Source organism: Pristiophorus japonicus, chromosome 1 (assembly GCF_044704955.1).
Source record: "Pristiophorus japonicus isolate sPriJap1 chromosome 1, sPriJap1.hap1, whole genome shotgun sequence".
Lineage (NCBI taxonomy): Eukaryota > Metazoa > Chordata > Chondrichthyes > Pristiophoridae > Pristiophorus > Pristiophorus japonicus.
The window spans coordinates 327,647,238-327,672,849 of record NC_091977.1 but is presented as its reverse complement, the minus strand read 5'-3'; the positions used below and the strand labels follow the sequence as shown (position 1 = coordinate 327,672,849).

General features: G+C 43.1%; 1 protein-coding gene across 1 annotated transcript in view; it reads left to right on the top strand.

Moving 5' to 3' along the window:
* emc2 (ER membrane protein complex subunit 2) overlaps window positions 1–17,821 on the top strand; it is a 133,856-nt gene extending 116,035 nt beyond the window's left edge. The window contains exon 11 of the mRNA XM_070889061.1: window positions 15,861–17,821. Coding sequence (XP_070745162.1) covers window positions 15,861–15,947 — 87 coding nt within the window. The 3' untranslated portion in view covers window positions 15,948–17,821. The remainder of the gene's footprint in view (window positions 1–15,860) is intronic.
* The last annotated feature ends 7,791 nt before the right edge of the window (window positions 17,822–25,612 follow it).

Below are 25,612 nucleotides of genomic sequence, written 5' to 3'. Positions count from 1 at the left end.
TAGGACTGAGATGAGGAGAAACTTCTTCACCCAGAGAGTGGTGAACCTGTGGAATTCTCTACCACAGAAAGTTGTTGAGGCCAATTCACTAAATATATTCAAAAAGGAGTTAGATATAGTCCTTACTACTCGGGGGATCAAGGGGTATGGCGAGAAAGCAGGAATGGGGTATTGAGGTTGCATGTTCAGCCATGAACTCATTGAATGGCGGTGCAGGCTCGAAGGGCCGAATGGCCTACTCCTGCACCTATTTTCTATGTTTCTATGTCTACAACAGGCAGTGGAGGGGTCAAGGGATCTTTATCAACACTTTGCCATGAAGATAATACTTTAATATGTTGGCATGAATTCTAACAGGAAATTTAATTTGCTGTATTGTTTGTCAAACTATCTTCAGTTTTGTTGGATGCTGTGGAATTGTCTAAAGGGATTTGACAATTTAACACATCCAAAGGAAATAATTTTCAGCAAAATGTCATGGCCCAGTGGATGGGAAGTTTACTCCATTTGTACGATATCTTGTTAACTGACAGCACGTAACCACCCAACTCATGGGAAACTGTCGTGCCCAGGAAACACAAGAGCTGGGCGTTAGGATATTGCCTGAAAAACAAAAGTTCACTGGTCCATAGGCTGCTTGTTGTACAACCTCCACTCCCAAGAGCACAACTGCCAAGTACATAATTAAACAGCTGTTAGATTCGAGGACTTTCGTCACCCTGAATTAGCATCGTAGTGGCATGTTACAATATAATACTTATACATGTTGGCTAAGTTTAACAATGACAGTGTGTAGAACTTGCATGTACCCTACATAACATTTGATGGCTTTTGCAATAGTGTTGTGCCCTCTTTCTTTGACTATCACGAAAGTTTGAACAGGAGGAGGCTCTTTCCACTAGAAAAGAGAAGGCTGAGAGTGACCTGATCGAGGATTTTAAAATTATGAAGGGATTTAATAGGGTAGATGTACAGAAAATGTTTCCACTTGTAGTGGAGACCAAAACTAGGGGTCGTAAGTATAAGATAGTTACAAATAAATCAGTAAGGAATTCAGGAGAAACGTCTTTACCTAGAGTGTGGTTAGAATGTGGAACTCACTAGCACATGGAGTAGTTAAGACGAATAGCATAGATGTATTTAAGGGGAAGCGAGATAAACACATGGAGAAAGGAATAGAAGGATATGCTGATGGGGTGAGATGAAGTAAATAGAGTGGGAGGAGGCTTGTGTGGAGTATAAACACTGACAGAGACCAGTTGGGCTGAATGACCTTTTCTGTGCTGTAACTTCTATGTAAATCTTATTTCTTCCCCTCCTCTAGATTGTTGCCTCCTTGCGGGGATAAGCAGTCACCAGACATGCTCCAGTACCTTGCCCTAGTGGCAATTCCTAATGTGTGGCATGGCACTGATGGACCATGGGAGCTGCGCAGCCAAGCCTAATCCTCACCTCTCTTGGAGAGATGAAGGTAGGGTTAACATTTCAGGTCGATGACCGTTCAGTTCTGACAAGGGGTCATCGACCTGATGCATTGTCCCGCCCCCCCCCACCCCCGCCACCACAGATGCTGCCCGAGCTGCTGATAGTTTCCAGTATTTTCTAGGGTTTCTTTAATTTCAGATTGCCGTATTCTTCTGTTTGGTCCGAGCCTCGCCTGATGTGCTTGCATATGGAGTTCCAGCAGGGGTTTTCTGGGAAGCAGTCAGCAACTGCCTCTCTGGTTTCACCTCCCTGATCCTAGCGTACTGATGCCAGTTATCGAGCCTGCACCGCTTGCTTGGCTGAGATCAGCGAACTTGACCGTGGACCAAGGATTGAGCCTCTGGTTCGGCTACTCGCAGGGATAAAGCTTACCGAGAACCTTCTGTCCTCTGTCTAAGAAAAGATGACGGGATGTGTTTCTTCAGGTTTCACTTAACTATAAGACTGCATTCAAAATAGGGGTAAAATATCTACAAAGTATTTGCTAAAACAGCAAGGACTTGAGGATAGTTGAGGGGACAGCCTTTGAACAGTGAATGGACTGTGTACAGACTGTATTTCCTTCAAATGTTCACCAGTTATTTGGGGCCCAAGTTTCCACATGATTTGCGCCTGATTTTTAGGAGCAACTGGTGGAGAACGGACTATCTTAGAAATATCAATTCTCCACATTTTTTTTTCTGCAGCTCTTGTCAGGTAGAACAGTTCTACTTTGGAACAGAATTTTTTCTTCAAAAGGGGGCGTGTCCGGCCACTGACGCCTGATTTGAAAGTTTCCACAGTGAAAAAGTACTCCAAACTAAAGTAGAATGGAGCAAGTGAAGATTTTTGTAGAACTGAAAAAACCTGTTCTACACATTAAAAAATCAGGCGCAGGTTACAAATTAGGCGTCCAGAACGAGGTGGAGGGGGAGGGAAGTCATTAAATTCTATAATAAATCCTTATTTATACTTATACAAATATTATACAAATAAATCCAACCTGAATAAACATTTATAAGCAAAGAAAAGATTAAATAAACCATCTTCCTACCTGTGTGAAAGTGCTTCAGGCAGGCCTTTCGGGACCGAAGGCTGAACGGGCCGGCCCGAGACTTCGGGCAGGGCCCGTCCCCAGCACCAGATTTACAGGTAGGTGGCGTTGGGTCGGGTCGGGGAGGTTCGGTTTGGTTCGGGTCGGGGGGGGGGAAAGAGAGAGAGAGGGAGGGAGAGGAGGGGGGGGGGCTGGAGGGAGAGGAGGAGGGGGGGGGGGGGAGAGGAGAGAGAAGGGGGGGTGGGGAGAGAGGGAGGTCAGGTCGGATCCAGTCCGGGAGCGGGAGTCGGGTCGGGTCGGGGGGCGGGGAGCGGGAACAGGAGCGCGGGTCGGGTCCAGTCGGGGGGGGGGGTGGGGGGGGGGAGCGGAGCAGGAACAGGAGCGCCGGGGGGGGCGGGGAGCGGGAACAGGAGATCGGGTCGGGTCCAATCGAGGGGGGTGGGGAGCGGGAACAGGAGCGCGGGTCGGGTCGGGTCCAGGCGGGGAGCGGGAACAGGAGCGCGGGTCGGGTCCAGTCGGGGGGCGGGGGGGGAGAGAGCGGGTGTCGGGTCTGGTCCGGGGGTGGGGGGGGGGGGAAGCAGGTGTCGGGTCTGGTCCGGAGGCAGGGGGGGGGGTCGGAGAGCGGGTGTCGGGTCTGGTCGGGGGGAGGGGGGGGGAACAGGAGCTGGCCGTGGGAGGAGCCTTATTCACGCAGCCCCAGTGAGGCCATTCGGCCAGGGCTAGGGGCTGCGTGCTTCGGGCCCCTCCCACACAGTTCGGCCCCTGGAGCTACTGCACTTGCGTGCCGACTGTAGCGCGCATGTGCAGAGGTCCCGGCACTGTTTTCAGCGCAGGGACCTGGCTCCGCCCCCCCTACAGCTCCTGCTGTGCTGCGCCGAGGGCCAGAGGACCTGCAGGGAGGTGGAGAATATCGAGGATTTTTTTAGGCGCACTTTGTGGCGCGAAAAACGGGCGTCCAGGTCGGGACTACGCCGTTCTAGGCACGTGTGGAAACTTGGGCCCATGGAGTGTGTGTGCTTTAAGCGAATCCACTTGTTGAGTTTCTGTTCTAATTAAAATCATACAGCACAGAAGGAGGCCATTTTGCCCATCATGCCTGTGCCGGTTCTTTGGTAGGGTTATCCAATTAGTCCCAGTCCCCCTGCTCTTTCTCCATAGCCCTGTAATTTTTTTCTCCTTCACGTATTTAGCAAATTCCCTTTTGAATGTTAATAAAGTTCTGAAGTACTATGTAGTGCCTTTAACGTTGTAAAACATCCCAAGGCGCTTCACAGGAGCATTATCAAATTTGATCATTGCAATGATCCAAGCACAGTTAAGTTCTATTTGTGACTCGCTTGCAAAATACTATGGGCCTGAATTTGCAGTTGGAGGCTTCCCGCAGGGAAATACCTCCAATCCTCAAATAAAATCCGTGCGTACGGAATACCCATAAGCATGAATGGGGATAACATAAAAAACAAATTTACATACCAAATTTTAAAAAAAATATATACATTTAAAACAAAAATTAAATTTTTTGAGAAATACATTTAAATGTTTTAAAAGGGCTAAAAATAACGCAGTTATTTTACAGATGTTTTAATGTTTAAATAATTGAATCAGGCATAAGAATTTCATGGGCATTCGTTGAACAAATAGCCCAATTCTCCACCCGCGGATGCCCTTTTCCCCGGGGATGGCTACGATCTGTCAAGAAAATTCTTGACCGATCACAGGTTCTGAGTTTTCGCGCATGCGCTTTGCACACTAAAACCCGGAACTTACGGGGCCCTTACGGGCACATCGGCACCCGTAGTCCTTCGATCCCGTTGGGGGGACTGTGCCTTTAATTGATGACTAAAAGCCATGCTGTGCATTTGTTTTTACAAAAAGTATTGGGTATTGTAATTGATAAAATTATACCCTGGCCTTGTATTTTCTTCAATTTATAAAAAAGTTGTGTTTTATTCATAACGGTTGTAATAACCACTCAAATGAGCAGTTTGCACGCTCTGGGTAATCTCTGAATTTAAGTTATTCAGCTTCTCAGTGCACCAATGAGTGTGTAGTTTGTCCTATACACTGGTGTTGTAGGATTCTAGTGAAGGTTTCCCCATCCCTCACAGTTCACCAGTCCAGTGTAGCATTTGCCACATGAGGCTAATGGAACATTTTGTGCAGTCAGCTTTGATGGATGCATTTTATGTACTTTTACTGTGAATTCTACTACACGAACAGCCATTTTTCAGGTAAATTATCCTTAGTTCTAGTTTTAATTACTTGTGCTTGAGTCATCTGGTCCTAATTATGAGAGATGATCCTACGATGAATAATTAGCCAAGAATATAAATTTCATTAAAATAGCTGAGGAATAAAATTTAGCCCAATTCGGATATCAGTTAATTCACATGGCTGCTAAAATGAAGAAAGAACAGAAATCTTCACAATTTCCACTAATGTATTGATGAGATGTGCTGCCCTTGGGCATTAATTGAAAGCTTTCAACAATAATAACTTGTATTTATAGAGCGCCTTTAACATAGTAAAGCATCCCAAGCCGCTTCACGGGAGTGATGATCAAACAGCATTTTTGCTTTTTACTTTTTAATACCTTTCTTAGGATTATTAATAATTACATAAACAGAGGACCCTGGACCACTCCACCAAACTCTGCCATCTAACTAAAACTGCAACTGTCGAGCGCTGTCTTCTATTTTTGCGTGATTTGGCCCCCAATTGCTATGACTTGTCAACGTCACTCACATGCCTTTAGCAGGAGAGCATTATGTATATTTTGCAGTATAAGAAAGCATAGTTAAAAATGCTTTATGCCATTGCATTATCACCGATATACCAGTGAGAATGCTGCTATTTATTTTTGCTGCTCTTTCCATAAATAAATTCTCTCAAACATATTTATAATCATCAGTGAGCTACGATAAAAATATTATTACAAGTGAATACAGGATTGATAACTTCAAAGGAGCAAAGCAACATTGTTACTCGCAGTTTATTTTGCACTTTAGGGGACTGTATGTAACCATTTACTTTTATTTTTTTTTAAAGTGCAGATGACGTGTACAATATTTAAACTGCGTGAATATTTTCAATTTTGGATTTTTAAAATTGTCATCTCGTATTAATAAAACAAGATTTTATTAATTGTAGAGGACATCACATCGTGAGCAGTGAAGACAATACAGGTATACTAAATTTCATGAAGTAGAAGTAAATCGCTGTTGCACCCGGCAGGCGTGTTTGGGGCCCTGGATAGTGGTTTGCCCCAGCCCCTTATCGTTAATTTGCAGCTCAGTGGGATGGGTCACTAACTGCAGTGTGAAGTTTGTATTCTACCTGAACGCATAGAGCTTCATAGTCCAAAAGTCAGCTTGTACTTGCTGCAGTTTAATAGAATTGTCTCAAGTTCAGCAAGGTCAGGCTGAAACGTCAAGAAAGTGGTGAAAAAAATGACAATATTAGCTAGAACTCCGAAATGTTGGTTGTGCTTTCTGTAACAACAACAAAAAACTCAAACAAAAGCAAATTAATGTGGATGCTGGAAATCTGCAATAAAAACAGAAAATGCTGGAAATACTCAGCAGGTCAGGCAGCATCTGTGGAGAGAGAAACAGAGTTAACGTTTCAGGTCGATGACCTTTCATCAGAACTGGAAAATATTAGAGATGCAACAGGTTTTGAGCAAGTGCAGGGAGCGGGGAGGAAAGAACAAAAGGGAAGGGGTGAAAGGCAGGAGAGATTAAATGACAAAAGGTATGATTGTATAAATCAAAAGGAGATGGTAATGGGATAAATAAAGAGACAAAAGATGGGTCGAAGTGAGATGGGAAGGGCAGAATCATCAACAGCTGCCATCTGAAAAAATAGGGGCAGAGGTTATTGTCTGAAATTGTTGAACTCGATGTTGAGTCTAGAAGGCTGTAAAGTGCCTAACCGAAAGATGAGGTGCTATTCCTCGAGCTTACGTTGGGCTTTGTACAGTGTAAGAGGCCGAGGTCAGAGTGGGAGTGGAGCAGAAAATGAAAGTGACAGGTGATTGGAAGCTCTGGGTCACGCCTACGAACTGAACGGAGGTGGTCTGCAAAGCAGTCACCCAATCTGTGTTTGGTCTCCCCAATGTAGAGGACATCACGTCATGAGCAGAAAATACAGGACAGGTGTACTAAATTGCATGAAGTACAAGTAAATTGCTGTTGCACCTGACAGGGTGTTTGGGGCCCTGGATAGTGGAAAGGGAGCAGGTAAAAGGGCAGGTGTTGCATCTCCTGCGCTTGCATAGGAAGGTGCCGTGGGGAGGGGTGTTAGTGGTGATTGAGAAGCGGACCAGCATGTCACGGAGGGAATGGTTCCTTCGGAATGCTGGGAGGGAAGGGGACGATGTGTTTGGTGATGGGATCATGCTGAAGGTGGCAGAGGATGATCTGTTGAATCTGGAGACTGGTGGGGTGGAAGGTAAGGACAAAGGGAACCCTTTCATGGTTCTGGGAAGGAGGGGAAGGGATGAGAGCAGAAGTGCGGGAAATGGAACGGACATGGTCGAGGGCCATGTCAACCCCGGTAGAGGGGAATCTTCCGTCGAGGAAAAAGGAAGACATATCGGAAGCAAAAATATGGAAGGTGCCATCGTCGGAACAGATGTGACGGAGACAGAGAAATTGGGAGAATGGAATAGAGCCCTCACAGGAAGCGGGGTAGGAGGAAATATAGTCAGTGTAACTGTGGGAGTTAGTGGGCTTGCAGTGGATGTTGGTCAATAGCGTATCCTCAGAAATGGAGACAGAGAAGTCGAGGCAGGGAAAAAAATCTGATTGTTGCTCGGTGTTCAAAGTCATTTCAGACAACTTTTTTTTTGGATAAAGCCATCACTGATCTGGAAAATATCCTTTCCTTTCCTTGCAAGCTTACTTTGAGACTGCTTCTGTAGCAACCACAACTTTCTAGGTGTATAACTGCTTCACTGTGGCCAAGCTGGACTGCCTGGGATTCAGAGTTGCCTGTGTTATTTCTATAAGCTGTATGTTGTTAGCCAGCAAAGGTCCTTAGCTTTGTACTCCCATGGGCCACCTGCTGTTTGCAGCTCGCAGTTGTAGTCTGGTTCAGTTACAGTGAACAGTGCTTGCAAAGTGCATTGGCTTGATTGGGTGACTTTGAAGGATGACCCAGGCAGGTATTTCTTGTCCCTGTCTCTCTCAAATGAAAGGTTTGTAGGTATACTTTCTATGTCATTGTGCTGGGGCAAACCTCAGATTCCTGACTACATTCTCTCATTACAGCTCTTGTAGCAAGACTTATTGCATCTATCTGGGAAACTCTTCCTTCAATCCATGCTTTGCTGATTAGTCTCCCGTTATTCCCACCATCCTCATTTCACCTTTTGCAAACATTAAATCGGTCATCTCTCTGGGTGTCAGCCATGGCTCAGAAGGTTGGGGTTCAAGCCCCACTCCAGAGTCTTGAACACGAAAATCTAGACTGACAACTCCAGTGCCAGTACTGAGAGAGTGCTGCACTGTCCGAGGTGATGTTTGTCGGATGCGATGATAAACTGAGGGTCCATCTGCCCTCTGAGGTTAAAGATCCCATGATGCTATTTTGAAGAAGAGGGAGGGGAGTTCCCCCCCAGTGCCCTGGCCAGTATTTATCTCTCAATCAACAGATGATCTGATAATTATCACATTGCTGTTTGTGGGACCGAGCTGTGTGAAATTGACTGCCATGTTTCCTACATTACAACAGTGACTACACTTCAAAAGTACTTCATTGGCTGTAAAACAGATGTCCTAAGAATGTGAAAGATGCTATAGAAATGCGAGTTCTTTCTTTCAGAGGCTGTTCATGAGCTCCCTTCTCTATTCTGCTACCGTTATTAGTGGGTGTTCAGCTTGGGCCTCCTCTGCCCCTTACACAATTACTTTTTATGATTGCCCAGATTCCCTTGCCTTTAACTTGGGTGCTAGTCTGGACTAGTTGAGGTTGGTTAGTAAGCGATTTGGTTCAGTCTGTTTAATTCCTATTCTGGAGTTCCTTAGCACCTTGCTTATCTTAGTTTAACATTTATATAGTCTCACTGTGAAATGTTGTATTGGTTGAAATTTCTAAACATACATAGTAAAAAAAAGATTAACCAAATATTCATTATTGGAACTTACAATCTTTAGGTTTAAGAAACTAGCTTAAACAATGGTCAAAACAAATTATTTCAGAGCATTTCTGCTTTGGCAGAGTTGAACTCAATTTGTGGATAGGCATACCTGGTTGTAAAGGGATAAATGTTAATGGCCAACTGTTTAACATTAGGGGGCACCACATGGTAATGGTAACTTTCTGTCTATCTGGACCAAATAAATGTCCCATAACTAGCTCGGGCAGCATTCCACAATGTTGCCCACACTTTGGATCTGCTGCTTGACTCAAATTTATCTATTCCTGCTACATTTGTGTTTCTCAATATAAATATTCAGCCCAGTAAAAGGCTTCCAAGGTCATTCTTCTCCAAGTCATAGTTTTTGAGGTGATAATCTGTGCAGTTGCATGCTGTTTAATCTCCCAACGATACAACATTCTGTTCAATCAGCTTGCTGTTCAGTGAAGTAATCATTTTGGAAATTAGCTGCCTATAATGTTAGAAATCTGGCAGTGTTTTACTCGTCAAATGGTTTCTGTTTCCATTGTAACTCTTCTTACTTCTAACGCTGGTTTGTAGGTCAGCACTTCTAGTTGAATTCTAGTTTGTGTGATTTTTATCTCTGGGTTCCCAAGAACTGACATCTGCAGCGAAGTTAAAATGCACTCTGCATCAAAGCTGTTCCTTGAGGGACTGGAACTCCCCTGGCATCTGATTAGGGCTGTTTCGGTTTGCATGGGAATGGGAGGCCAGTAAAGAAAGGGCTTCTGTTCTCCTCCAGCACAAATGTAACTTTCTTTATCAGCTGAGGAAAGGAAGTAATAAGCAATCTCCTCTACTCCTTTAGCCCCACTTGAAAGCTTTTATCGCACTGACCAGTTATGGGAACCAAGTGTGTGAAAGGTGCCTGCACCTACCATCAAATGAAAATTAAAGGACATGTTTCTTTGCCCTTTGGGCCCACCCATGTGATTCAGTTTCTTTGAAATCGCCGTCGTCTTTGGCTTAAAGACACAGCTGGACAGGGCGTGCTGATTGATGGTGACAAAGGTTTGACTTTTCTGCAGGATTTGGTCATTATAATTTCAGTGCCAGTGCTACCTGGTGATTATCATCACTATTCCAGGGAGATGCACTTAAGAAGATATTCAGGCATGTGTCGGCAGGGTGGATGGGGGATCAAGGGTCAGAGTTGGACCCGGAGTTCAGCTGCAGGACAACAGCTGATGCTTGTGTCCCCAGGTGGACCATTCCTGGAGCATCACCTCTGTGGTACTGTAACATTGATCTAGTCAGGAAAGTACATTTTTAAAATGATCGCAACTGAGAACAGGCTTCAAAAATTGATTTCCAAAAATGACGATAGCGCTATCATGTGGAATTATAAAACTTTTGTTATCCTAAGTATCAGCATACAGCTAATATGAGTTGGAATAGAAAGTAAAAAAACAATGACGAGCTCTTTCTCTGCACAGGGAAGGAAACAATTATAGAAAACATAATAAGGTGGTAGTTAAGGGCCCATGATTTGAATAATCTTAGAATGTTTACTTGAGTATTTTTGAAAGAGAACTCATTACGTCTTTGTTAATCTGATTCGGGTTGAAGAGAGGCATGACTTCCCTCTCGAAACTGGTATTAAAAATTGGCATTGGTTGGACAGGAAGTCGATTTAACATATTCAGTTTTTTTTAAGTAATTAGAGCTACTAGTAAAGTACTTCTGTTATATAACAACTTATATAACTGTTGAATAACTTAGTTTAACTGTGCTGAAGGTGAATGGCTACAGTTGGAGTATGGATTTGCAAAAAGTGAACAACTTGCACTTAAACACACTAACATAGAATGTGTAGAAATAGTATGCGTCTCTCACTGTACCAGTTCCGATTTTATCAGGAAATGCAGAAAATGAATAAGGCAACATCAGTTTTGAGAGGCGGCAGCCAGGAGATGCAAGTGGCTGATTACACATGCCCAACCCACTCTTCAATGCCCAGCAGAATCTTTAAACTTGCCCACTTGTGGAGCTCCTGGTTACAGCCAAAGGCTGACATTGATGGGGGCTTGTCTGTAGGTCACTGAACCACCTTTTTGATCACAAAATGGTGCAATGCCCAAGGAGAAAGCTTAAAGAGAGGGAAGAATTAGTTCTTTAAAAGTTTTAAAAAGTAGCCAAGAGAATGCACTCAATTTTCCCCATTTATTTGCGCTGTTCTTTTGGCATGTACCGTGTTTTTTGGCAGTATTTATTTTTTTCACAGTTTCCCCCGAGATCTGCGCCAGCATAACGGACTCACACCCCAACACTGGGACCCGCAGCCTGGGATAGTGGGGCCCTGGGTGTGCCTCACTGCACTGCACCACACCACTGGGGCCCGCAACCTCGGAAGCTGTGAAACCATGGAATGTCCCACCAACACTCAAACCACTAGTCACGGAAGGGGCTGTCACCTCCATGAGCGGCACCTCCTCCAAAATCAGTACAACAGTGGGAGCTTCATCCTGCTCCATCCCCTCCCCCTCAGCCCCATGTTCTTGGTCTGGAGGGTTGGATTGGAAGATGTTCTCTTCAGGTTTGTCCGCGTCTGAATCTTCTGCATAGTCAGGGTTGGCCTCAAGTTCTGCAAATGATAACAGAACAGTGAAATGGTGAGCAGCAGAAGAGGAGGCAGGGTGGGTAGTATGAGTAGGCTCACACAACGCAGGCCAGGCAGCAGGCTGATTTGAAGGACCATGATGAATTTGTAGGACTTGCATTCGCCCTCGAGTTTGGGTCCAGCTTGTGCAGTACTGATTGCTTTTTTCCAGGCAGGACCCATCAAAGCAGCAACCTTCTCTTCCAAGGGTGTCAGTGGGTGCAGATTTACCGAGGCTCCTCCTATTCGAGTTCTTTCCCTTTTATTATGTGCCACCTTCCTCTGCAAAGATGAAAATGCAACTTTTTAGAGAGGGTGTCTTTCTGCTGGTTGGGACATATACAGATGGTCACATTTACAATTGCAATTCCATTGAATAAATGAAAATATTACTTACACTAACTACCTGACCAAGATCTTGCCATTTCTTTTTACACTGGCCTCCAGACCTCGGGGTGGTCACCATTGCACAGTAATCTTCTGCAGCTTGGTTCAAGCAATTCTTCATTTCTTTGGGTGAACTTTTATGTGACCTCTGCTGGTGTCCAGCTCCTGCCATCTGTTCTCAATCACAGTAACTAGTGCCTCCACTTCTTCCTGTAAGAAATTCTTGGTCCTTGCACAGCGTTGCATCTTGTATTTTTCCAGCTGCGAATTTTCCAATTCTCACACAGCACTCCTTCTCACACACACAACTGGCTCTTTTAAAAATGGCCGATTGCCAAATCCGAGCTGCACTGAGCATGCACATCCATTGAAACGATGTCAAAAACGTAACTTTTAAACGTGCAGAAGCTGCGACTTTGTTTCTTGGCGTAGACAGCAGGCCCCCACCCCCCAGACCGAGGCAACTGGACACGCTGCGTGGCGTCAAATTCGAAATCTACATCGGGGAAACTTTGGCAAAATATTTCTGGTCTAGAAAAACGGACATAACTCTGGCAATATGCCAGAAAACTGACTTGGGGAAAATTGAGCCCAATAAGTGCATCATTTGGTGGGGGGCACAGATCAAGAAAGTTCCTGGTCCTTATGGAAGGACATACTGGGTATAAATTATGTTTAGGCTGAAGAAGGAACGCACTCAAGGGCGTCCCAAGTGCTGCACAGCTGATGATTGTAATGTAGGAAAATACGGCAGCCAAATTGCTCATAGCAAGCTTCCATGAACAGCAATGAGATAATGACCCGATAATCTGTTTTTAGGTGTCGGTTTGAGTGATAAATATTGGCCCAGGACACCAGGGAGAACTCCCCTGCTCTTCTTTGAAATAGTGCCATGGGATCTTTGACGTCCACCCGAGAGGGCAGACGAGGCCTCGGTTTGGCGTTCCATCCGAAAGATGGCTCCTCTGACAGTGCAGCACTCTGTCAGCACTGCACTGGAGTGCCAGCCTAGATTTTTGTGCTTGAACCCACAGCCTTCTGACTCACAGAAGAGACTGCTACCCACTGAGCCATGGTTATAACAGAAAGGGTTGACGGAAATTGTGCACTGTCGTGAGACTTAATTAAAAGCAGATTCAGGTATTGGGATTCAGGTGATATTTATCAATTGCTTCTGCTCGCTCACGTGGTTATAATCTTTGAGCTCGTAAAATGTAATGCATCCTTCTAAATGAGTCAAATTTCAGATGTATTTTAGGGCAGAAGAACTCTTTCTGGTTGCAAATTGAATACTTGGCAACCATGCAACTGTGGTATAACTGAAAGCTTGTAAACCATAAAACACACTTCTAAATTAGGCCTGAATGATGTTATGATGTGTGGTGTAGTTTTTCCAACTTCAAGATGTGTGTGTAAAAGTCATGTATTTCTACTATGGGAGAGCTTAGACTTGTTCTGTCCTGTCAATCTTTAATTAATCTTTATAAAGATATCAAAAATGCATCTAAAGTCTGGGATTCTTCCAGTACTTGAAAGGAAGCAAAATAATTGCCAAAAGTGAAAATTCTTCAAAAATATGTTGCTGAGCTAGGTGTTTACATGCATTATTAAATTATTAAGTCCCAGAAAATTATTGAACAATTGTCTTTTTTGAAGAGAAAGTTATATTTTATCTTGAAGGCAATGGTTATCATCCAACCTTCTCCAGCCGAGAAATCATAGAATCATACAGCACAGAAGGAGGCCATTCAGCCCACAGTGCCTATGTTGGCTCTTTGAAAGAGCTGCCCAATTAATCCCAATCCCCCCCCACCCTCTTTCCCCATGGAACGACAAATGTTTCCATTGCAAGTATATATTCAATTCTTTTTTGAAAATTACTATTGAATCTGCTTCCGCCACCCATTCAGACAATGCATTCCAGATCAGAACAACTCGCTGTGTATAAAAAATTCTCCTCCTCTACTCTCTCGTTCTTTTGCCAATTACCTTAAATCTGTGATTTCTGAATACCTCTCGCCAGTGGAATCAGTTTCTCCTTATTTACAAAAGGCAAAATATTGCAGATGCTGGAAATCTGAAATATAAACAGAAAATCCTGAACATACTCAGCAGGTCAGGCAGCATTTGTGGACAGAGAAACAGTTAACGTTACAGGTCTGTGACCTTTTGTCAGAACTGGTCTCCTTATTTGCCCTCTTTTGGTAAATAAGGAGAAATGTATGGAGGCTTTATGGGTTATGATTTTGTGTCTAGCATTGCCAGTGTGAGGAGGAGGTCCACTGAATTTAGCAAGGGGAGGGGGTGGGTGGGGTGGGGTGGGGTGTATGGGCAGCTGTCAGTATTTCGATCCCCTGAGGTGAAAATCCTAGTGAGAACTGATGATGCCCGTATAATGCAGAGAAACTTGGAGTAGAAATTCAACTGCTCGAGCTCCCAGGTACTCCCATAAAAGATTAGGCCCCTCTCAGTTGCAGAAAAAGACAGCATCTCCACCTTCAGCACCTGGTTACACTATAAGTCATTAACCATTGATCCTTCGAATGCTCTTAGTGGTGTTCACATGAGTTTTCAATCCACTTAATAGCTGCACCAGAGCGATGTTCTGTTTACCTATGTATTTAAAAAAAAAAATTTAATTGCTGCGATGTTGATACCAATGACAAGTCTGGCATTTATTGCCTAGCCCTACTTGCCGGCCTTCTTGAACCACTGATGGTAGCGGGTTTGATGCACCTGAGTGGCCACTTCAGAGGGGCAGGTAAGAGTCAACCACGTTGGTGTGGGACTGCAGTCACATATAGGGCCAGACCGGATAAGGATGGCAGGTTTCCTTCCCTAAACGACATCAGTGAATCTTCGAAAGAATGCATAGAGTAGAAAAAGAAAAATATAGAGGACTATAGAAAATATATTTTTGAAACCGTATATCTTGAATAAACTTTTTTAAACGGAAAGCCACAAATAGTACTGGTTTCTGTGAACAGTTAAACATTGTTAATACACTTGTTCATCTTACTGCAGCTCAGGGGTCCCGAGAGGCCACTTGTGAATATGCATCTTTTAAGTACTGGATGTAAATGTTCAGAAGAGAAGAGACCCAGATACTTTGGAAGTTTTTACCTTTTTGTGCATTTTGTTTTAATAATGCAATTTGTGTTTATTATTAAATAGAATTACTGAGCGATTTTTAACTGCCCATTCTATCATTCAATTTTAAAAAAAACAAAAGAAAGCTCTTAACACAAAATGTCAAATATCTATGTCAACACAGACATTTAATACCAAAGGATTAAGTTTAGGAGTGCAGCCAAGATTTTTTTGAAATTCATGGCAGAGCAAGCTTGCTGGCTAAATCCCATGCAATTTTTTTTCTTTTTCTGTTACTGCCCCTCCAGTGCTTTCCCAAGCTTCAGACCTTTGAGTGAGCTCGGAGATTTGAATGCCTGCGATTTTGGGGATGGCCACCTCAACAGCGCTTAAACCCATTGACCACTTTAGGCAGTTGGAACATGATGGAGGCAGTTGATAGTGTCACTTCATCCATCCGAAGAGCAGGCAGACTTTGGAAATTTAATTAAAAATCCACTCCTGTGGTCCATGGTGCTTAACATTCGAGTACAATTTGGAATTAAATTTGATGACACGTTGATGGATGGCTAGTGCTTCAAACAAAGTGATGAGTTTTAGTGAACCCATAGCCTTTCCTTTATCTCTGCTGCTGCTTCTGTTCAGTGGCTCGGTTGAACCAAGTCAGAATGAGTGCAAATTGTTGGATGATTGCCATTACAAGTGTCAAAGTGTTCCTCCTCACCTTGTTATCAGAATAGATGTACTATTTTAGGAATGAACATTAACCTTGCCCCCCTCTCTTTCCCGCCCCCCCCCCATTAAATACCTCCTTTCTCAAGTGAATAGAATCCAGTTGCTTGAAAGTTTGAGTGTGAAGCGAGGCCACATTTATGCTGACGTCTGGGAAAGTGTTGTGTTGAGAAGAAGTCAAGTCTCTTGAGTTCAAGTAAGCTCTCTCCAGTTTAATTGTCCTTCTGAAAGGTGTGTTAAAAGTCATTTTGGCTGTCAGATCTGAATGATTGGGGGTGATGGAGAGTTGAGGAGTTAATGGCTCGACACCATGAACTCAAAAACAGTGCCAACCTGAGACTATACCTAATTCCTCCTCTGTTGACTTCTAGCTTGCAGGTCGTAGCAAAAAGGAGACCAAGTACTCGTTGAAGGTCGTGGAAGATATGCTGGAAGCTTTGCAGATCACGCAGTCATGAAGCCATTGCACTAGTATGGATCAACCACAGCCGAACCTGCCACTTCAATGAAATTGTGGGACCTCTATTGTCAGCACCCCTTATATCTCTCTCTTTCTTCCCCCCCCCCCCCCCACTTCAGTGATGCAAACTTGGACGACAAACTTTATTGTGTAAATGTAGTTTGGAGTTCGACTACCTGTGGGGCTGATACTTCACATTCGTGACAATTAAATTATATTCAGACATGAAAAAACCATTAGAGACTGGCAGCAGATTGTAATGTTTGAGATGTCATTAAAATAAATATTTAAGATTCTATGGAATAGCACATTCACAAAATAAAGTAACCGTTTCACCAGTTGATGGTGATCTCCTTGCGATCTTTCACTCAGAGACCTCCCTCATTGAAAGAAATGGCCTGAACTCTCTGTTGCTGGTGAGAGGACGGCTACTCCCGAGTCTGTGAATGTGGTTATTAGAACTTAGCAAGCTGTGTTTTATGTCTGTCGCTCTAGGATTTGCTCAGGCTAGTGGCGTAAATCCAAGGCAGAAGTTGTGGGCCAGTGCTTTGGCATCACCTCCTAATTCATCTTCTGTGTCACTGCTGGAATACTTCTGCTCACTGTCTCCATGCTGGAATACCCTTACGTGCCAGACCCAGGTGATGCAGTGCCCCCTAAACCAATGTGTACTATGGATATTATCCTGTCTCGTTAGCATGGGATTTGGACAGGAAACAGGACCGCCTGGTGCGTGGCTGAACTGAGCCCACACGTACTAGTCAGTCCTGTTTCCTGCCCAAATCTCCCAAGTGTAGGGACACGTGCATAAGGAGGTGTGAACCCGACTGGTATAAGCCAGAGCACCTCTGTAACCCAGCCGATGGCAGTGAAGCCAAAGTAACTCATCACATCAGCTCTGTAACTAACAAGGCTGTGATTGCTACTATTTCATTTTCTGGTCACTGCTTGAAAATAAGACCCTTTTGTAACTTTCACATGAGCACAAACAGGATTCCTAATACACTCCGGCAAGGATACTGGTTGAACAGTTACTGTTTGTACCATTTCTATATGTTGCACTCATTATATAAGCCTTTGTTTACACTCTCTATACCCACCTTTGTAAATTGCACTGGGTAGCGATTGCAGGTTTGACCAATGCAGCAGTGACTTGGTAATAGAGCACCTACAGGCTACTAAAGGAGAAAGCTGTACATTTTGAACAGCTAGATTGCTTGTGTTTAATTTGAGCTGCATATTCACCATTGGTGAAGTCTGCCATTGCATGGAACAGTTCATGGGGGAAAAAATCATGGCTGATGCGAGGCGTAAGTGCTTTTTGCCTGTGATATAATGACATGTACTGTTGCAAACTCAATTATTCAGTCACGTCACAGAAATGTCCACTCAGCTCCTCCCTGTCTTTGGTGGTAGTTCAGTTCTGCTGCTGCAATCTGATTATCTTGTGATTCTTCACTATGCTTGTGTTAATTGGGTCAGCGTTTTGCATGCTTTAAAACCATTGAGATAATTAAAACTGTGTTGAAATAATGTTTAATTCTCCCCCACCCCTGGAGAGGGCTCCAAAGTTTGAAAAAGTCTTTGGACGCAGACCTAGTTATAAGCAAATAACATTAAAGGAACAGTTGAATAATGTGTCAGTAATGCAAACACTATATTTGACCAGTTTTGAATAGTTGACACTATTAGCCTTCTTTGCTTTTATATCTCTGCTGAAGTGACCCAGAGTGTTGGAGCAGCGCAGGGAATTCAGTTTAAAGCTGGAGCTGTGTAACAGCACCATCTAGTGCACGTTGGTTCAATAAACTGCCTGTGTTTCCATTTATTGTTGAAGTGTTGTCCTTTAAAAAATAAAGTTCAATAACCAATTTTCCAGTGGAGAGAAAAAAACGGGAACAATTGTGTTTTGCTGATGCAAGTTAATGGAGTGTTCTTTTTCAGCTAGTCATGGGGAGATGCATTGAGAACAGGCATGAAATGTATCTGCCTTTTAACATGAATGGTGCAACTATTCACCAGCGTGAGATCTGCCTAAAACCTTTAAATAGCACCAAGATCTCAAAATCTAGGAAATCTGAGATTGTGTTTATTTGAATTAAACTGATATTTCTGAAGTGTTTAAATATCTGCTACTAAATGATTCATTCTTCCGCCCGTGTCTCTCTGATCTTGGTACTTTATACTGCAATGCCAGCAAGGCATGGGATTGTTTCTGCAGTGGTTAAGCTGTGATTACCCATGTAGGATAGCAGCGACGAGGGTGGGCAATTAAGGTCACGCTGTCTCCCAGCACAGCTTGTGCAAGCTAAGTCAAGTATGTGCGTGCAGAGTCAAGTACAGTACATGCATGGACTGCTGCTTCCAGGCCTCGCTATCATCAGCTCCTTCCCACAATAACAACTTGTATTTATATAGTGTCTTTAACGTAGTAAAATGTCCCAAGGCACTTCGCAGGAGTGTTGTAAGACAAAAATGTTACACCATTAACAATATATGATGGGGCAGTCAGCACCTTTCTGTCAGTAGAGGTTGAAATGTGGTTCACTATACTGCCAGAATTAACAACATTTGCATTTATATAATGCCTTTAATATAGTAAAATATCCCAAGGCACTTCACAGGAACATAATCAGACAAAGAAAATTGACGCCAAGCCACAAGGAGATATTGGGACAGGTGACCAAAGTGGTAGGTTTTAAGGAGCATTTTAAAAGAAGAGAAAGAGGTAGAGAGGCTTAGTGAAGGAATTTTAGAGCTTTAGGGCCTAGGCAGCTGAAGGCACGGCCGCCAATGGTGGCCAGATTTAGAGGTACACAGGAAGCTCGGAGGGCTGGAGGAGGTTAGACTTAGGGAGGGGCGGGGCCATGGAGGGATTTGAACACTGACAATTTTAAAATTGAGGCGTTGGTGAACGGTTATGATGCAAGTAGCAGATTTTTAGATGAGCTCGAGTTTATGGAGGATGGAAGTTGGGAGGCAGGCCAGGGGAGCATTGGAGTATTAACAAAAAAAAACTTCTAATGGGTGAATTAATTTCATCAACACTGAAGACAACTTGCCCCTCCTTGGAGGGGCTCTTTTTCTTTATAACCCATCCTATACACCACAAATAGTGGGCTACTGAGACAAAAGTTGAAGTTTAAAAGGCAGTGTGAACACCTCTTTATAGACACAATGGTCAACCTTGGTTGCAATGCATTGATAATACACACCGATAGTGTACATTGTGCATGTTGCATCATATGTGAAAGGTTTCAGTAGTGAGTGAACTTGGCTGCGACAGACAAGTGGCAACGTTGTTAGTGTATGCAACTGATTACTTGCTGTGTGTACTGTCGATTGTCCGCTGTGTCGGTGCTTAGTGGGTTTCAACTTGTGCCACACGAGCTGTGAGGGTTGTCCTATTCGGGTGGGGAATAGTGTGCTGCTGATGCTGGATATGCAAGCCATGTCGTGAGGGCTTAGAGATGTCAATCTGTTGACTAGCTATTGCAGTGATCCAGGAAAAGGAATCAGATTTTGAAGAATGACTGGGTTGAGCCTCAATGAGTTTGTGATTTCCTCAGAAATGGCTGACCACTGTCTGAAGTTTCAACATGATTAGGACAGATAACACTTTTTTATACATTCTGTAAGTTTGCAAATCCTTGTACTGCAATCTAATCTCGATAACTTGTTGAAATGAGTTTCCTAGCAGCGTGTCAGAATGCTACATGTGCTTTTACATTACATTGCAAACAGCAATGGTTGTGCTTCATGGAAATAGTCATCTGAACGGAATAATTTTCAATACATTCTATACACCCAGAGCACCCCAAACAAGGCGATGAGTATACTGTGTGGTCAGATGGATACAAAGTATAGCGAGGAGGTGGTGGGACGGGTACCTCTCTCAATTTACTATTACCAGTGCGGTAGGATGCAAGGGTGTTTTAATGAGCTGTTTCCTCTTGCAATGTTCTCGCCACTATTCCCAGAAGGAAACGCCGTGTTCCCTATGATCCAAAAGCTGCAGCTTTCCAGTGTCCTGCCCTGCACCGCCCCTGCAAGGACCCCATACCCTGTCGGACTCTCAATCCTGGATCAATATTGTCCTGGCACTTCATTTCTCAACAAGTCACCCTGTATTATCAACATGCTGCACTGCACTCGACTCAGATGCGGAATGAACTAACAGCTTACAGAAATTAAACAATTCGAGAGAAGTGGGGGTAGACCAATAATTGGATATAAGATAGTCACCAATTAATCCAATAGAAAATTCAGGAGAAACTTATTTACCCCGGTAGTGATGCGAATGTGAAACTTGCTACCACAAGAAGTAGTTGAGGCAAATAGCATAATTGCCTTTAAGGGTAAACTAGATGAACACATGAGGGAAAAAGGAATAAAAGGATATGCTGATAAGAGGAGATGAAGTAGGGTGGGAGGAGGCTCATGAGGAGCATAAACATCAGCATAGACCAGTTGGGCTGAATGGCCTGATTCTGTGCTGTACATTGTAAAGTTAAACAAGTTGGACACGTGCATATGTGCAATGAGAGCAGTAAATTACCTAATCTTTTGAAACCCCTCTTTTTCAGACAGCAATGAAATGTGGTGACAGTCTCTTTACCAACAATCTAACAAACTCCAGTCTTTATTTCTAGTTCTGTTTCACATGCTCGTATACTGCCATGTGATCATTATGGCCACGTGTTTATTTTTAACTTAAAAGCAAATAAAAATCCAGACTCCTGAATATTCCATATCTGGAATTTGATTTTAAGAATGCAAGCCCATTTTTTTTTTAACCCAACAATTTGTAGCAAAGGGTGTTAAGAGTGAGACAAGGATTTAAATAAGCATTAGAAAAAAAATAGTTTTTTGTAGCTATGTACTGAGGAGTGAGGGGCTTCAGTTTATGTGTAGAGACTGGAGAAGCTGAGATTGTTCTCCTTAGAGCAGAGAAGGTTAAGGGAAGATTTAATAGAGGTGTTCAAAATTATATGGGGTTTTGATGTAAATGGGGAGAATCTGTTTTTGTTGGCAGGCGAGTCGGTAACCAGAGGACACAGATTTAAGATAATTGACAAAAGAACCAGAGGGGAGATGAGAATTATTTTTATGCAGCGAGTTGTTATGATCTGGAATACACAGCCTGAACAGGTAGTGGAAGCAGATTAATAGTAACTTTCAAAAGGGAATTGGATAAATACTTGAAAAGGAAAAAAATGCAGGGCTCTGGGGAAAGTGAGACTAATTGGAGAGCTCTTTCAAACAGCCGGCACATGCTCGATGGTCCGAATGGTCTCTTGTGCTGTGTGTTTCTATGTACTCTTGACTGCAGTGTTTTCTGGCAGTGCGTGAAAACTTCCTCTGAAAAACCATCAGCTGACGTCGCTCCTGATTTCACAGTGTCATGGAGTTATGGGGACGCATTTAACAATTCACTGGGCAGGAAAAGGAATCTAAATAAAAATACTAGTTATGTTGAGGGGTTACCATGTTGAATTTAACCAGTTTGCTGTCACATACACTGGCAGATGCAAAGGTGGATTTGAGATGGCTAAGGACTTTAATCCCACGGGACCTCCAGAAACATTGTAGGCAATTAAATGAAAGGTTATTCTAAAGTATAGCATGTGCTCGTAAAATATTTGTTAACCGAAGATACAAATGGTAGTAGTTTCTGCTTCAACAACTAGGGGTTGAGTGAGTTGTTTAATGTTATCCATCCTATAATTTATTGAGGCAATTGTCAGTTAGTCCTTTACACAATTCCTCAGATGCACAGGACCTGTAGATGGTATTACAGTCATGACATGTTAATTTCTAAATTACAGCACCAACTTTGCTTTAAAACTTCTTACACTGACACTGTTACTACAGTGGGTCCGATCTGTCTAATGTCAGAATAGATAGAAAAGCCACTTAACAGCTGGGCTTGTACGCAATACACTGGTTTTACCAGTCAATGGAAATTTGAAGTTGATTATGTTTTTAGGAATTATATTATATATAGATTTTCAACAGTGTTTAGAAGTAGCACAACCCACTGAGGAAACTACATTTACTGAATAGTTTATTTTCCTTTATGTTTAAATACATAACACACGTGGAGTTGACTTGCACATATGCAGATTACTTTAAACATTCCCATCTGTGGAACTAGAGAATTCTGCAAGCAAGACATCTGCTTCTATGATATTGCTGTGTAGGTGTGCAGGTCATGTGAGGAGAATGGGTATGCAAGGGAGATTATTGGATCACATCTCCACTGGAAGTCAAGGTTGTGTCACATCTGGAATAAGTGACCCTTGCACGCCAAAGCTATTGAATTAATATTGAAGGGAGAAATGTTCATGTTCATGAGCCAGGCAATTTGACTTCACACCTGAACCATACAGCTTTTTAACTGTTCTGAGTCAATAAATTACATATTGTAGGAAACAGATTTTTCACTAATGAGAGGAAGTTAGGGTCGCCAACCCTTCAGGATTGTCCAGGAATTCAAGATTCATTTCCCTGCGAGCAAAAACTTGGGAGAAAAATTGTAGTTACTTTCATTTACTATGAGGTCTTTTATAACAATATCGGAGATGTGAAAAAAGGCTGTTTGACCGACTGGCAACAATCATCCAATCAGGTAACAATGAGTCTATTCACTTTCCGATTGGCCATAGAAAGGTGACGTATCAGATGACCAATGGCGGGAGTGTAGGGGCAGGGCAGTTGGGGACTGGGGGTTATGTGCGTTTGTTGTAAAAATGGTGAGACAAAAAGCAGTGTGCGAACGTTTTTTGATGGTTGTGAATGCTTTACTTTCTTGGTTACTGAATGGTGGTAGATGTTCAGTAAATATATATACGTGAAGTACATTATCTGTGTTGTGTGACTGCATGTAACGAAATAACTTATTGTGACTGCATGTAACGAAAGAACTTATAGTGACTTTCACAACCACAGGATGTCCTGAAGTGCTTTACAGCCAATGAATACTCTTGAAGTGTGGTCACTTGTAATGTAGGAAATGTAAAGTAATGTTTTCTACTTATGAGTGCATGTGGCTTAAATAGTGCCTTTGTTGCCACGCCTATAACTAGTCAGCAATTTTTGTTGAACACAATGCTATAAGGCACTGAAATATATGACATTATATACTGGAAATAAGTTAAGTAGCATTTAAAAAATAAATGTATATATACCATTAATATTACATGGTGTCCAATATACAAACTCAAGTTACTGCCATTCCCTTACATCTGCTATGATGCCGAGAAAATAAGAGTATTCGCAGGAAATGTGAAAGACTGCCGGATCACAAGCGCTAATACAACAAAGAAGTTCACTGGGTAGAAGGGGAATCTAGAACTAGGGGGTATAGTTTTAGAATAAGGGGTTGCCTGAGTCAACTGAGATGAGGAAGAATTCCTTTTCTCAGAGGGTTGTAAATCTGGAATTCTCTCCCCCAAAGAGCTGTGCGGCTGGGTCACTGAATATATTTAAGAATATAAGAAATAGGAGCAGGATTAGGCCATTTGGCCCATCGAGCCTGCTCCACCATTCAATAAGATCATGGCTCATCTGATCATGGACTCAGCTCCACTTCCCTGCCCGCTCCCCATAACCCTTTATACTCCCTTATCGCTCAAAGATCTGTCTACCTCCACCTTAAATATATTCAGTGACCCTCCACAGCTCTCTGTGGCAGAGAATTCCATAGATTTACAGCCCTCTGAGAGAAGAAATTCCTCCTCATCTCAGTTTTAAATGGGAGACCCCTTATTCTGAGATTATGTCCCCTAGTTTTAGTTTCCTTTATGAGTGGAAATATCCTTTCTGCATCCACCTGGTCGAGCCCCCTCATTATCTTATATGTTTCGATAAGATCACCTCTCATTCTTCTGAACTCCAATGTGTATGGGCCCAACCTACTCAACCTTTCTTCATAAGTTAACCCCCTCATCTCCGGAATCAACCTAGTGAACCTTCTCTGAACAGCCTCCAAAGCAAGTATATCCTTCCTTAAATACGGAGACCAAAACTGTACGCAGCACTCTAGGTGTGACCTTACCAATACTCTGTACAGTTGTAGCAGGACTTCTCTGCTTTTATACTCTATTCCCTTTGCAATAAAGGTGAACATTCTATTTGCCTTCCTGATTACTTGCTGTACCTGCATACTAACCTTTTGTGTTTCATGCACACGAACCCCCAGGTCCCTCTGTACTGCAACACTTTGCAATTTTTTTCCATTTAAATTGTAATTTGTTTTTCTATTTGTTCTGCCAAAGTGGATAATCTCACATTTTCCAACATTATATTCAATGTGCCAGATTTTTTGCCCACTCACTTAGCCTGCCTATATCCCTTTGCAGATTTTTTGTCCACCTTATAATTTGCTTTCCCACCCATCTTTGTATCATCAGCAAACTTGGCTGCATTACACTCGGTTCCCTTCATCCAAGTCATTAATATAGATTGTAGTTGAGGACCCAGCACCGATCCCTGCAGCACCCTACTAGTCACTGTTGGCCAACCAGAAAATGAGCCATTTATCCCGACTCTGTGTATTCTGTTAGTTAGCCAATCCTTTGTCCATGCTAACATATTACCCCAAACCGGTGAACTTTTATATGTGGCACCTTATTGAATGCCTTCTGGAAATCCAAATACACCATATCCCCCTTATCCACCCTACTAGTTACATCCTCAAAGAACTCCAGCAAATTTGTCAACATAGAAACATCGAAAATAGGTGCAGGAATAGGCCATTCAGCCCTTCGAGCCTGCACCACCATTCAATAAGATCATGGCTGATTGTTCCCTCAGTATCCCTTTCCTGCTTTCTCTCCATACCCCTTGATCCCTTTAGCCGTAAGGGCCATATCCAACTCCCTCTTGAATATGTCCAATGAACTGGCATCAACAACTCTCTGCGGTAGAGAATTCCACAGGTTAACAACTCTCTGAGTGAAGAAGTTTCTCCTCATCTCAGTCCTAAATCTCCTACCCCTTATCCTAAGACTGTGTCCCCTGGTTCTGGACTTCCCCAACATCGGAAACATTCTTCCCGCATCTAACCTGTCCAGTCCCGTCAGAATCTTATATGTTTCTATGAGATCCCCTCTCATCCTTCTAAACTCCAGTGTTTTAAGGCCCAGTCGATCCAGTCTCTCCACATATGTCAGTCCAGCCATCCCGGGAATCAGTCTGGTGAATCTTCGCTGCACTCCCTCAATAGCAAGAATGTCCTTCCTCAGATTAGGAGACCAAAACTGAACACAATATTCCAAGGCCCTGTACAACTGCAGTAAGACCTGCCTGCTTCTATACTCAAATCCCCTAGCTATGAAGCTAACATACCATTTGCCTTCTTCACCGCCTGCTGTACCTGCATGCCAACTTTCAATGACTGATGTACCATGGCACCCAGGTCTCATTGCACCTCCCCTTTTCCTAATCTTCCGCCATTCAGATAATATTCTGCCTTCGTGTTTTTGCCCCCAAAGTGGATAACCTCACATATATCCACATTATACTGCATCTGCCATGTATTTGCCCACTCACCTAACCTGTCCAAGTCACCCTGCAGCCTCTTAGCGTCATCCTCACAGCTCACACCGCCATGCAGTTTAGAGTCATCTGCCAACTTGGAGATATTACACTCAATTCCTT